This window comes from Giraffa tippelskirchi, chromosome 8 (genome assembly GCF_054371585.1).
Source record: "Giraffa tippelskirchi isolate mGirTip1 chromosome 8, T2T-mGirTip1v1.2.pri, whole genome shotgun sequence".
Taxonomy (NCBI): Eukaryota; Metazoa; Chordata; class Mammalia; order Artiodactyla; family Giraffidae; genus Giraffa; species Giraffa tippelskirchi.
In genome coordinates this window covers 82,607,749-82,621,284 of record NC_137282.1, presented here as the reverse complement: position 1 = coordinate 82,621,284, position 13,536 = coordinate 82,607,749, and the positions used below count along the sequence as shown (strand labels likewise).

General features: G+C 36.8%; 1 protein-coding gene across 15 annotated transcripts in view; it reads left to right on the top strand.

Moving 5' to 3' along the window:
* CPLANE1 (ciliogenesis and planar polarity effector complex subunit 1) overlaps window positions 1-13,536 on the top strand; it is a 99,302-nt gene that overhangs the window by 30,197 nt on the left and 55,569 nt on the right. For all 15 annotated transcript variants that reach the window (XR_014062729.1, XM_081522014.1, XM_081522021.1 and 12 more), the window contains exons 21-27: window positions 6,297-6,435; window positions 7,125-7,234; window positions 7,393-7,555; window positions 7,658-7,762; window positions 9,513-9,813; window positions 11,302-12,211; window positions 12,975-13,123. Coding sequence is in view for 14 of the 15 variants with exons in the window: in XM_081522014.1 (XP_081378140.1) it covers window positions 6,297-6,435; window positions 7,125-7,234; window positions 7,393-7,555; window positions 7,658-7,762; window positions 9,513-9,813; window positions 11,302-12,211; window positions 12,975-13,123 (1,877 nt within the window). In the remaining variant the exon portion in view is untranslated. The remainder of the gene's footprint in view (window positions 1-6,296; window positions 6,436-7,124; window positions 7,235-7,392; window positions 7,556-7,657; window positions 7,763-9,512; window positions 9,814-11,301; window positions 12,212-12,974; window positions 13,124-13,536) is intronic.

Genomic DNA, 13,536 nt, shown 5'->3' with positions numbered 1-13,536 from the left:
TTTGCTGGCTTTCTAAATAAAGTCGTTATTCCTTGCCCCAGCAACTCATCTGTCAATTTTTGGCCTGTTGTGAGGCAAGCAGTACAAACTTAGACTCGGTAACACTATGGTAAACAATTTAAAGGGCTTCCCAGGTGACGCTAGTGGTAAAGAACCCACCTGCCAGTGCAGGAGTCATTTGAGACTCAGGTTCGATCCCTGAGTTGGGAAGATCCCCTGGAGGAGGGCATGGCGACCCCCTCTAGTGTTCTTCCATGGAGAATCCCATGGACAGAGGAGTTTGGCAGGCTACAGTCCATAGGGTCACAACAGAGTCAGACATGACTGGAGCAACTTGGCATGAACAGTTTAAATATACTAACACTTATTACTATTTTTAATTGTGATATTTTCCCAAGGAATCCTGCCCCATAAATCCATAAATTTCAGACTTGCTTACAGTATGAAATCTGGACAGACCAAGTTCTTTCTGCTGAAAGATAAGGACTCTGAACTGGAGCTTTGTGTCAGCTCCTTCCCGTCTGATGACAGAAAGTATAATCTAGTCAGTTAGTCCCAGGAAATTTCAGTTGCTTTTTTTTTTTTCCAATTACTTTTCTCCCCCACAATCATTAAAGATTTAAATTCAGTTCAGGGTTTATCCCACTTCTTCCCAAGATGTTATCTCTGTTCTCTGGGGGCCTCTGTGGGGTCAAACCATGGAAAGTTAGTTCTTGGCTAAGTGTTTCTCTGCAGTAGTCTCCACCAGTCAGTCTCCCCTTCCTGTCTTCTGAGAAGTGCAGTTCACTTGGATTCAGGGGCTGTTGTCCTCTTCTAGGCTGACTTCAGCTGAGATGTAGCTGCCTTCTTATCTGATCTGCAGCCAGATGGGACATCTACTTCTATGTTCCTTATCCAGATCCAGTTCTTTTGTAGGCCAGTCATCTGTCTCTATAAAATGTAGAAATAAATACTATTAGCCCCAAATATCTTAAATTTTGCTGTTGGTTAAATTACTAAATGTACCAAGAGTTTATGGCTTCTTTTCTAGTAGAAACCCTACGAGACCCCGAGAAGTTGTTTATCAAGTTTTTGAAAATTATCCTGTTTTTAGAGAGAAATATTTGTGAAAGTTGCTTATAGCCACCATAAAAATATAAAACTATTCATTTATAACTTGTTATCCCGAAGTTTTAAGTTTTTAAGTATGTTTACTAAGAAGGGCAAAGTGTTTATTGAGAGATTGTTTTTGATAGTTTTAAGATCTATTGAGCCTGAGTGTTTGTTATAGGAAACTTCATTTTAGAAGTTGCTTACTGTAGAAAACTGTTTAAAGTTCTAAGTTATGTTTGGTCTTACAAACTTCTGACAATTATCTCACTTAACCTAGTTTTCGGAGACGGCACTGGCAACCCACTCCACTCTTGCCTGGAAAATCCCATGGACAGAGGAGCCTGGTTGGCTACAGTCCATGCAGTCGCTAAGAGTCGGACACGACTGAGCAACTTCACTTTCACTTTTCACTTTCATGCATTGGAGAAGGAAATGGCAACCCACTCCAGTGTTCTTTCCTGGAGAATCCCAGGGATGAGGGAGCCTGGTGGGCTGCCGTCTGTGGGGTCGCACAGAGTCGGACACAACTGAGGTGACTTAGCAGCAGCAGCAACATAGTTTTAATGAACTTAACTAGCAGATAAAGACTATAGATTCTCTTAAAATTAGCCACTCTGCTGAAGATATTCTTCCTTGTGATATTCTTCCTTGTGAAAGAATCTTTACAAGTAATAAGTTAACTGCATAAGGTTAAAGCATAGTACAAGTAGTAGGGAGAATTCTAAAGATAGCTGCAAGATTCCTGTCTTCTGGCTATTCAAACATAAATCTAGATACTGATTTAATTTGGCTTGAGGGATTTTTCAGATGGTATTAATCAGCTGATTTTAAAATAGAGACATTATCCTGGTTTATCTTGGTGGACCCAGTGTAATCAGATAACCTCTTAGAAGCAAAAAAAAGAGGCGGAGGAGACAGTCAGTGAAATGTGAAAAAGGAAGACGGGAGAAAAGCCGCACAAGAGAAGATTAGAAGAGCGACAAGGACTCATTTCAGCCTTGCTGGCTTTGAAGAGGGCCACTGTCCAAGGAATAAATGCAGCTTTTGGAAACTTCTAATAGTCCCCAGCCTGTAGCCAGCAGGGAAATGGGGGACCTGAGTCCTGTAACCACATGGAACAGAATTCTGCAAACAACCTGAAAGAGCCTAGAAATACATTTCCTTTAGAACATCTGACTAGAGATCTCTTCAAGACAATTGGAGATATCAAGGAACATTTCTTGCAAGGGTGGGCACAGTGAAGGACAGAAGCAACAAGGACCTAACAGAAGCAGAAGAGATTAAGAAGAGGTCGAAAGAATACACAGAAGAACTGTACAAAAAAGGTCTTAATGAACTGATAACCACAATGATGTGGTCATTCACTTAGAGCCAGTGAATGTGTGAAGTGTGAAGTCAAGTGGGCCTTAGGAAGCATTGCTATGAACAAAGCTAGTGGAGGTGATGGAATTCCAGCTGAGTTACTTCAAATCCTAAAAGAGGTTGCTGTTAAAGTGCTGCACTCAATATATAGGCAAATTTGGAAAACTCAGCAGTGGCCTAAGGACCAGAGAGGGTCAGGTTTCATTCCATTCCCAAAGAAGGTCAATGCTAAAGAATGTTCAAACTATTGTACAATTGCACTCATCTCACATGCTAGCAAGGTAATGCTCAAAATCCTCCAAGCTAGGCTTCAATAGTTCGTGAACTGAGAACTTCCACATGTTCAAGCTGGATTTGGAAAAGGCAAAGGAACCAGAGATCAAATTGCCAGCATTCATTGGGTCATACAAAAGGCAGGGGAATTCGAGAAAAATATTTAGTTCTGCTTCATTGGCTATGCAAAAGCCTTTGACTGTGTGGATCACAGTAAACTGTGGAAAACTTAAAGAGATGGGAATACCAGACTACCCTGCCTGTCTCCTGAAAAACCTGTATACAGATCAAGAAGCAACAGTTAGAACCGGACACAGAACAATGGACTGGTTTAAAATTGGGAAAGGAGTACATCAAGGCTGTATATTGTCTCCCTGCTTATTTAACTTATATGCAGAGTACATCATACAAAATACCGGGCTGGATGAATCACAAGCTGGAATAAAGATTGCCAGGAGAAATATCAGTGGTATAAGATGATACCACTCTAATAGTAGAAAGTGAAGAAGAACTAAAGAGCCTCTTGATGAAGGTGAAAGAGGAGAGTGAAGTAGCTGGCTTAAAACTCAACATTCAAAAAACTAAGATCATGGTACCCAGTCCCATCACTTCATGGCAAATAGAAGGGGAAAAAGTGAAAACAGTGACAGATTTTATTTTGGGGGTCTCCAAAAGCACTGTGAATGGTGACTGTAGCCATGAAATTAAAAGATGTTTGCTCTTTGGAAGGAAAACTATGATAAACTTAGAGTATTGAAAAGCAGAGACATCTCTTTGCCAACAATGCTCCATATAGTTTTTCTATTAGTCGTGTATGGATATGAGAGTTGGACCAAAAAGAAGGCTGAGTCCTGAAAAATTGATGCTTTCGAATTGTGGTGCTAGAGAAGACTCTTGAGAGTCCCTTGGACAGCAAGGAGATCAAACCAGTCAATCCTAAAGGAAATCAACTCTAATATTCATTGGAAGGACTGATGCTGAAGTTGAAGCTCCAGTACACTGGCCACCTGATGTGAAGAGCTGAATCATTGGAAAAGACCCTGATGCTGGGAAAGATTGAGGGCAGGAAGAGAAGAGGGTGACAGAGGATGAAATGTTTGGATGGTATCACTGACTCAGTGAACATGAGTTTGAGCAAACTCTGGGATATAGTGGAGGACAGGGAAGCCTGGTGTGCTGCAGTCCATGGGGTTGCAAAGAGCCAGACACAACTTAGCGATGGAACAACCACAACATAACCTCTGAAAAGGAAGGCAGTCCTGCTGTTACTTTGGCCTTGGGAGACTAAGCAGAGAACCCGCGGAGCTCTTCCTAGACTTCTGATCCACCAAAACTGTGAGATATTAAATTGGTGTTGGTTTCAGCCACCAAATTTCTGATACTTGGTTAGGGTCATAATAGAAAACTAATATAGTCCAAAGTCTTTATTTTAGCTGATGTTACCATTTTAAAATTGATATGCAATTTGCATTCCATAAAATTCACCTTTTAAAAATGTACACTCCCTTGGATTTTAGTATATTCACAGAGTTGTGCAACCATCACCACTGTTTAATTCCAGAATATTTTCATCACCTCAAAAAAGAAACACATTAGTAAGAACTTCCCACTTCCTTTTCTTCCCCCCAGCAACCATTAATCTATTGTCTCTATGAATTGGCATATTGTGATATTTTATATATATAAAATCATACAATACGTGTCCTTTTGTGACTGGCTTCTTTCACATAGCTTAATGGTTTTAAGATTCATTGATATTGTAGTGTGAATGAGTACTTTATTCCTTTTTGTGGCTGAATAACATTCCATTGTATGGATATATAACATTTTGTTTTATCTGTTCATCCATTGATGGATATTTGGATTGCTTCCACTTTGGCTGTTATGAATAATGCTGCTATGAACGTTTATGTGTAAGTTTTGGTATAGACACATGTTTTTCATCGATGGATCAAAGTTTACCAATAATTTCAAGGATATAGGTAGCCAAAAGGTGCAGATGAAACGCAGAGAAATCTGGAATCGCATACACCGTTGCTGCTATGCTGCGCTGCACTCGGCCGTGTCCGACTCTTTGCGACCCCATGGACTGTAGCCCACCAGCCTCCTCCGCCCATGGAATTTTCCAGGCAAGAATACTGGAATGGGTTGCCATTTCCTACTCCAGGAGATCTCCCCAACCCAGGGATCAAACCTGCATCTCTTGTATCTCCTGTGTTGGTAGGCAGTTTCTTTACTACTGACCTACCTGGAAAGATGGAATTGTATACGCCGCTCCAGGTCTTTTCTCACTGCAAAAGAACGTGTCCTGGCCTTTGTTTAACACCATGACACAAAAGGGAGCTATTTCAGTGATTTAACATCTCCTTTTTATATCTCTTTAATTATATAGCTTGTGTCTTTCAGGGGGTCATAATCCATAAATCAATATATTCTAAATTTATTTCTAATAACCAGCCTAGACAAACTCTGCCTCTGGTAAATACCGTTAATTTGCTTGACAAGAAGACATGCTTAGCATGCTTACAAGGGGACCTGACTAGATCACGTCTTTCTGGAAATGAACAGCAGAGGGAGAAAAGAGATTACAAGCCCACTGCTGACTCTGTTCTTCCCAGGTTTATGTGTCTTAGATCCTTTTTGTTTTATTCTGTCAGTTTCCTTTGACTTTTTTTTCCTAGATTTGTTAGACTCTGGAATTGTTTCTGAACCATATGTTGGATTTGTCTATCATCTTTTCATTTAGTGTCATTTAATGTATTCCTCTTTGCTTTTATTTCTTTTTTTCTTTTTTTTTTTCCCATCCTCCCCTTCTCCCCTGCTTTTATTTCTTACAAGCCGGTAATTAATCTCTCCTCATCAAGGTAGCCAGTTTTGATTAAACTCAGGTTCACATTTTCTTAGAATTCAACCCTTCAGTAGTGGTGCTGTGTACTCCCCTGTTGCAGCGTATTGTGTGGCACCTATGTCTTTTTTCTTTCGCTTATCAGGATAGTGAGATGGATCGAGGAGTTTGGCTCATGTTCCACCCAGTGTCGTGTTCTCACCAGTCCATCAACATTTTACCTAATTTGGCATTTACTGATCCTTTCTAGAGTTATTATTTTATCAGGAGTTGCCATATGAGGACTATAATTATAATTTTTTTTTTTAGTTACATACATACATAACTTTTTTTTAAAGTTATGTATGTAAATATATTTTTTTCCTGCACATAGAGTTAGATACTTAAATTTATTTTCTCTATTATTTCTTTGGGGAAAGCCAGGACAAATAGCATTAAGTTCTTTTCATACAAAACTTTTTAGGTAAAAACTGAATGACAAGAGAAGTTAATTTGGTTAGAACTTTTTTTTCTTTTGAGATTTAGCCAGTGAATTTGTTGAGTTTGTCCACTAAGTTTGTGTAAGTATGAGTGATTTACATGTTATTTTCTTACATAGTATAGGAACAATGCTGTGTTTTCCATTCTTTATGGTTTATCTTTCCTGCCTTGTTTGTTGTTTCATAGTTTCCTTAAAAACTGACTTATATGACTGGTAATTAACATATTCTGCCCTTCTTTACAGATTCGCATGAAAGGGTCCCTTCCTTCATTGAGTCCTTTCCCTGAGTCGTTACTTAATTACTGTAAAGGAGGTGTAGCATTCTTTCGACCTGGAGCAGCTGGAGACCGGAAGCTTGATGAAGCATCCATTAAAGCAATAGGTTTGTCCAAAATGAACTGCTTGCTTAGAATTTAGGCCTAAATATTAATAATGATATATTTTACGTTTGATTTTGGGACATTTCCATGTAATGGAATGCTATACTGATAAGGAAAAGATAGTATGTGTATGTTGCCACCATGGAAATATATCCAAGATACATCATTTGGGGGGAAAAAAAAAAAGAGAGATAGTTGCAAAACTGTATAGATAGTATAATTTTATATATTTTTGTGTACTTGTATCACTTTTGATAAAAAATTGTTTTGTATTGGAAATTACATTTCTAGTATTGAAAAATTTTTAACTTAAGTGCCTATCAATAAATGATTTTCCAAATAAATTAACAATACAATATTAAGTAGAGCTACATGTATTGACTTTGAAAAATATCCACAACATACTATTAGTTTAAAGCAAGTAAACTACTAGTAAATAGAGTAGTTACTGTATAGTGTTTTTAATATTTTCATGCAACTGACATGTATGAAATATTCTGGCATAATATGTGTAAAAATTCTGTAAGGATTTCCACAACTTTTATACAAAGTGTTGAGGATGAGCATGTTTCTTTTATAATCAATGATATAAAGACATTCATTTTGGAAAATAACCAGCAGAGGTGAAGTTCTTGTAATATTAATGTATATACTCATACAATCTTCTCTCATGTTTCCATTCTTGATTTAGGTTGCTTCAGAGAACTTTGTGCTTTGTGTTGGATGCTGCATGTCCGTGATAAGTTATCCTATAGTTGCAGGCAATATCAGAAGGCAAGAGAAAATGTGGAGGAAAAACAGGTATTAACTGCACACGAGTAAGAAAAATGCATAAATATTACTTGGGAAGTTATTGCTGGATAGAATATTTTATTGTTTGTTACTACATTCCGTTAAATCATTAAATCATTATAGTCTATGTAAAGTGAAAAGCAAATGATACTTTCATATCCATTTAGGACCTTGAAGCGAGGTTTGACCCCTGCCTGGTTGAGCACTGCCTCAGCACAGTGGGATGGGCTTGTAGGATGTTGCCCTTCTCTCGGTTTTCTAATATTGAAGAACTTATTCAGGATCTGATTTTGAGCCTCATTGCAGAACTGCCACCAATCAGAAGGGTAGGTAAAAATAAATCAGAATCAGAGACTTGAAAGAATTTTAATTTTGTTTTAATTAAGAATGATGTTGCTTATAAAACTCATTTTTAAATTTTTATGAAGGTAGCAGAAATTTTTGTGAAAGCATTTCCCAATCCTGAGGACATAAGAGTTCCTTTAAGAGAAAAATATCACTCTCTCCAGCAGAGACTCAGACACTGTGTTGTGAAAGGTAATTTTTGTCATTTCTTAGGCATCTGATAAATTGCTGAAGATTCTCATTTTGAAAGCATTTATTTTCTAATGCTTATGTTTTTATGCATTTCTCTTTTGAGATGAAGAGTAAGAGAAGGCAGAAGTACTTCCTCATTACACTATCACCAGTTCTGTTGCTTTGGAATCATACAAAACTGACTTCATGTCATGTCTGTCAGTTAGTAACTGTGTGACCATAGGCAAGTTGCTCAGCATCTCTGAGCCTCTTTTCCTTATTTGTAAAATGAGTATATTAATACCTGTGTTATGAATGTATATTGAGAGAGGATTAAACAAGATAAAATATATAAAATGAGTATATAATGCTTTGTGTATATATATATAAAATGCAGATATTTTATTGAAAACTAGTTTTTTCCTTTTATGGTTATTTATCCTTCTAATTTACAGTTATTTGCATTCAAGATGACCTTTGGACAATTTTTTATTGTAGAAAAATATAAATAATATCAAATTTAATGTTTTTAAATGTGGCATTAAGCACAGGCATACCTTGGAGATGTTATACCTTTGGTTCCAGACCACCATAATAAAGTGAATATTGCAGTAAAGCAAGTCACATTTATTTTTTTGGTTTCCTAGTGTGTATGAGAGTTATGTTGACAGTATACTATAGTCTATTAGTGTGCTCTAAAAAAAGACAATATATTAATGTAAACTTTAATTAAAAAGTACTTTATTACTAAAAATGCTAACCATTACCCAAGTCATAATCATAATCGTGAGTCTTAGTGTTTTTGCAATAGCAACGTTGAAGATCACTGATCACAGATCACCATAACAAATATAATAATGAAAAAGTTTGAAATACTGTGAGAACTAGCAAAATGTGACACAGAGACATGAAGTGAGCAAATGCTGTTGGAAAAATGGTGCCAATAGACTTGCTTGATGAAAGATCACCCCAAACCTTTACCTACAGTTTTTTACAAATTGCAGTATCTGTGAAGTACAATAAAATGAGATATTTCTGTAAATTCATAATGTTGTGGACATTTTTAAAGAATTCAAATTGCTCTCTGTAGAACTATAATATTTAAGTCTAGTAATATCCTATGATTGTGCATTGCATTAGTATACTTATACTCTATTTGTGATTTATATTTTTAAGACATTTTTGAAATCTCTAAAATGTCCTGTTTATGTATTAATGCTGTTTAAAAAATTTTCTGTAGGCAGCCTTGAAAAACTCCCCTTCCTGCGGTTTCTTGTTGTGTGGTTTGTGGGTTAGTTGCTAAGTCTAAGTCGCATCTGACTGTTGCGATCCCATAGACAGTTTCTTGTTACTGGTGGCAGTTTCTTGTTACCTGAAGTCATATAGGTGTTTTTGTTCTTTGGATAAAATTATACTTATTTTCTCTTGTTTGCTATTGTGTGGGAATGAGAAAAATGCCGGTGATTCTTTTTATAATTATCTGATTTTTGAAATAAATTACTTCTAAAATTTTCATTTTCCAGGGCATACTTTTTTATGGAGTCCCATTTATTCTCCTTTGAAGGACTTTTTCTAGCTTCTGAAGTTCTACCTTAAAATTACAGACTGTAACTTTCTAACAAATATTGAAGGAGGCATGATCTGTAAGACTGTGGAACTAAGCCTTCAGTTAGATTTCATATTCCCAGCAGGGAACCAGAGTTGGATCCCCTTACGTCTTGAGTTGAAATATTTCAATGAACTTTAAGGCCTCTTGTTCTTTTCTTTCTAGGTCCCCAAACAGAGGAGATGATGTCTGTTATCATGCATTCTATCCATAAAGTCAGGGTGAAAGCCCTAAAACGTGTGCAGAGAAATATAGGTTCTTTCGAAATGAATATATGGGAGCCAATTGAAGAAGAAAAGCCAGTTGAGGTTGCGGGTTTTGACAGGTTTTCCTTGGGAACTAGTCTGAGCAGGAGCACACTCACAGAACTAGGCAGTTCTCTGGCCCACAGTGATGCAGATACGGCTGATACCCTCTCAGAAGCTTTGTCGGCTGAAGAAAAAAGCAGGACACATTTCTATCAAAGGTACAATTGAGATCTCGTTATATAGAAAGCATTCACTTTCTTTGGGAAAAAAAGTATTTTCAGTATTTTCATGCAACTGCTGACCTGACTGCTATTCCCAGCAACCTCACAGACTGTATTAACAATGAATGATAAGTGCCATACTCACAGGAATGTCAGGAGTGTAAAATGAGACCTTACATTTGAAAATCCACTTAAAGTATTACTGAGATACTAAATAATTTTGCCATCTGAAGGTATAAATAAAATGAGTAGATGAAATTCCAGAGTTTTCTGGAGGACTTTTAGTTCTTTTAGTAATCTTAGACCTAGATAGTTAAGGATTATTTGGTTAGCTATATTGTTTTTAGGGGCTTCCCTGGTGGCTCAATCAGTAAAGGATCTGCCTGCAATGCAGGAGACCTGGGTTCATTTCCTGGTTTGGGAAGATCCCCTGGAGAAGGAAACGGCAACCCACCCCATTGTTCTTAGGGTTTTCATGGCAGGAATTTGAACATCCATATATATTTTTTTTTTAACACATTTGTCTTTGAAGCTTGTCTATAAATTGTCGAGAAATTCTTGCTTATCATTTTAACCTCTTTTACTGTGATTTAAACAGATTTTTTTCCTTTATAATTCCAGTATCTACAATACAATTTATCCTTCTCATGACTGAAGAACTGTATAGTCAATCGTATCTTGTTTAGGTGAAATGGTGTCTCCGTCAAACATCTGCTGAGACCGTAGCTAGCAGTGTCATGAATGGTGTGCTTGCTCCACCAGACAACTGCAGCGTTAGCACAGGAACACCTTGGAGGCTGCTTGCTATGCAGTCTTAATAGGAAGAGGTACGGTGGCTTCAGCCCAGGTGCCTAACTGGAACTTTTATTTCTTTTATTGAGGGAACTAGGGATCTGTGTTCTCCCCTAAGAACCATGTTGAAAAGAAACAGATTTAAAAGTAATTATGGTTAGGTGCCTGCCAAACAGGTTTCATAGCAGCAGAAAGTGTTCAGAAAAAATACCTGGCTTTTGTGTGCTAAAGAATCCTGAGGGCAGTCCTGCTCCTTGCTCATCACACAGGGAAGCTGAAAGGGACTGATGCAAGAGAGAAACTGGATACCATAAATTAAGATGTGTATTGGTGGCTTGTGATTTTTATTGATTTTGTATTCCTAAATTCTGACCTGTTAGAGGACCTTTTTTTTTTTTTTTTGCCCAGAAAAAGTTTTTTCTTTATAGTGAAATTTCTGTGAACTCATTTTAGTCTTTTTTAATATCAGATTTCTCTTTTGATATTACTGTTACATTTTTTGGACTCTGAATCTTCAGTTCGAACAAGTGCTTAGAGATCATTTAGTCCAGCTCCCTCATTTGCAAGACAGGTAATCAGGGCATTAAAAAACAATAGGTATGACTTAAACAGTGGCTAGAGTTTTTATTGTCAATCAGTTTTAGTGATTAAATGATCTTTAATTTTGTCTTTTCAAACTTTATTTTGCTACAGAAGTGCCCCAAATCACACTGAATTAACATTGACTGGTAAGCCCAAAGGTAAAAAGAAAATATGTAATCAAAAGGAAAACCCTAAAAGAAAAGAAGATTGTGAAAAGTTATTACAAAATGCACTTCCTGTAATAGGTGTTTGGGAATTTGAACGTGACGATGACGAATATATTAAATTCCTTGAACTCTTCTTGAGTTATGTTCTTGAAAGAGACCTACTTGGTTCCAAGGATGCTGGCATTCCATTTCTAACTAGTTTTTCTGGACATCTTAGAGAACATGAACTTAATTCTTTACTTTTTGATGTACATACAACATTAAAACGACGTCAGGGCAAAACCAAAAGCCAGAATGTGTTCAGAGCTGGCTCCTGCTTTGTTGTTGCTCCTGAGTCATATGAGTGTGAAAAATCAGAAAACCAGACACTGTCAGCTTCTGTACTAGCTAGTCAAGGGATCAGGCGTTTTTCCGAGAACCCTTTGAATGAAGTCAATAAAAATGAATGGAAGAGTGGGTTGTTCGGTTTAAAACAGAAGTCAGTTTATAGAATACAAGATGACAATGCAGAGAAAACTTTAATACAGAGATTGTCAAATCATAGCGTTTGCATTCCCAAATCCACTGAAACTAGAAGATGTATTTTCAAAGCAATTCAATGCAATGATATTAACCCTCAAGAAGATCTTCCTGTAGCACTAAATAACACGTGTGGCAATACAAGAAGGCTCTTGGAATGGATGATAAGGTGGTCTGATAAAAGGCTGCTCTGTGATTCTGGACTCACTGAGCCCTCCGGTGAGTACAGTGCCGTCATTCGTGTGAAGACCTCTGCAGCCGCCATTCTTACATCACTGTGGCTTTTGGAACAACCTTATTTTGCTACGTATAAGGCAAAAAATGCCATCGTTAAGGTAAATGCTTGAATTGCTTATGATTAGATACAAATTAGAATACTTATTTTAGATTAAAACTGTATTTGTACTTCCCTACCTAATAAAGAATCAATAAGGAACAGAATTGATGACAATGCTAATTATAATCTGTATCACCTCTTTTTTTAAAGTAGTTCCTTTAATTCTTAGACATGATTTATTAGGGTTAAAGTACTTTCAGAGAGGCTGTGAGATTTTGAGGTCCCATGTGTGTTTATAAAAAAGAAAAAGAGGGAGTTTCATGGTGGACTAGTGGTTAGCATTTGGCACTGTCCGTGGCATGGCCCCACTTCAGTCCCTGTTCAGGGAACTGAGATTCCACAAGCTGTATGGCATGGCCAAAATAAAAAAAGAGATAATTTTAAGTGATATTACAAGTGGTTATTACATTTATATTATTACTAAATGTCTTTATAATAGTAAAGAAAGTGAAATGAAAGCAACTTTACATTTTTATTTCTGTTGTCCTATGGCCTGAAAACATTGGCGATATACCTTTCAAGTTTGTAAGGCTGATTTCTTTTGAATACTCAAGGTAGTCAAGCTTGTTTTTTCTAGGTGGAATAATGAATTAGCCATTGCTTTAGCATCAGATACTGAGTATGAGAAATGCAATCAATACTCGATAAATGAGTAAGAGACTTAATCAGAAGTTCTGTAGAAAGTATTAATAATCTAAAAATATAATGAAAAGTAAGGGATTCAGTAATGAATATTAAGTACTATAAATGGTTTGTTTTAGGTGCTAGAGAATAATTCCCCTGGGCCTCAGAATGGACCCAATATAGAGAGTGATTATAAAACAAATGCTGGCTGTTCTGTTGCAGTATCCACTCAAGGTGGGACTGAGGAAATAAATGATCAAAATGAATCCTGTCAAAGTATCTTGAAGTAAGTTGCTGATTATACCTTCCTTTCCAGATACCTTGTTTGATGATGTTTGGTCTTGAAGGAGAATTGAACCCTTGACAGTTACAGAAATGAGCGTTTCTCTGAGCTAGAGAAGCAGCAAGGAGTGCTTTCTGAAATATTTTAATAATATGTTACAAATTGTGTTTCTTTCCATGTTAGTCTAGCGTATATTTTCTGAGACAGGAGCAGATTCATCCCAAGATATCCCTTTATTATGTTCATTGACTTCCTGTGTCAAAGTGGAACTAACCATCTCATCCATTTTTACTTAATATGTAATACTATGAGGAATATATCCTTGAATACTAAAGCTAAAGGCTTGGTAGCAGGAAGATTCCTTTATGGGAAAGGGAAATTTAGATAAGCTGAAATTATTCTAATCTGTGTAAATA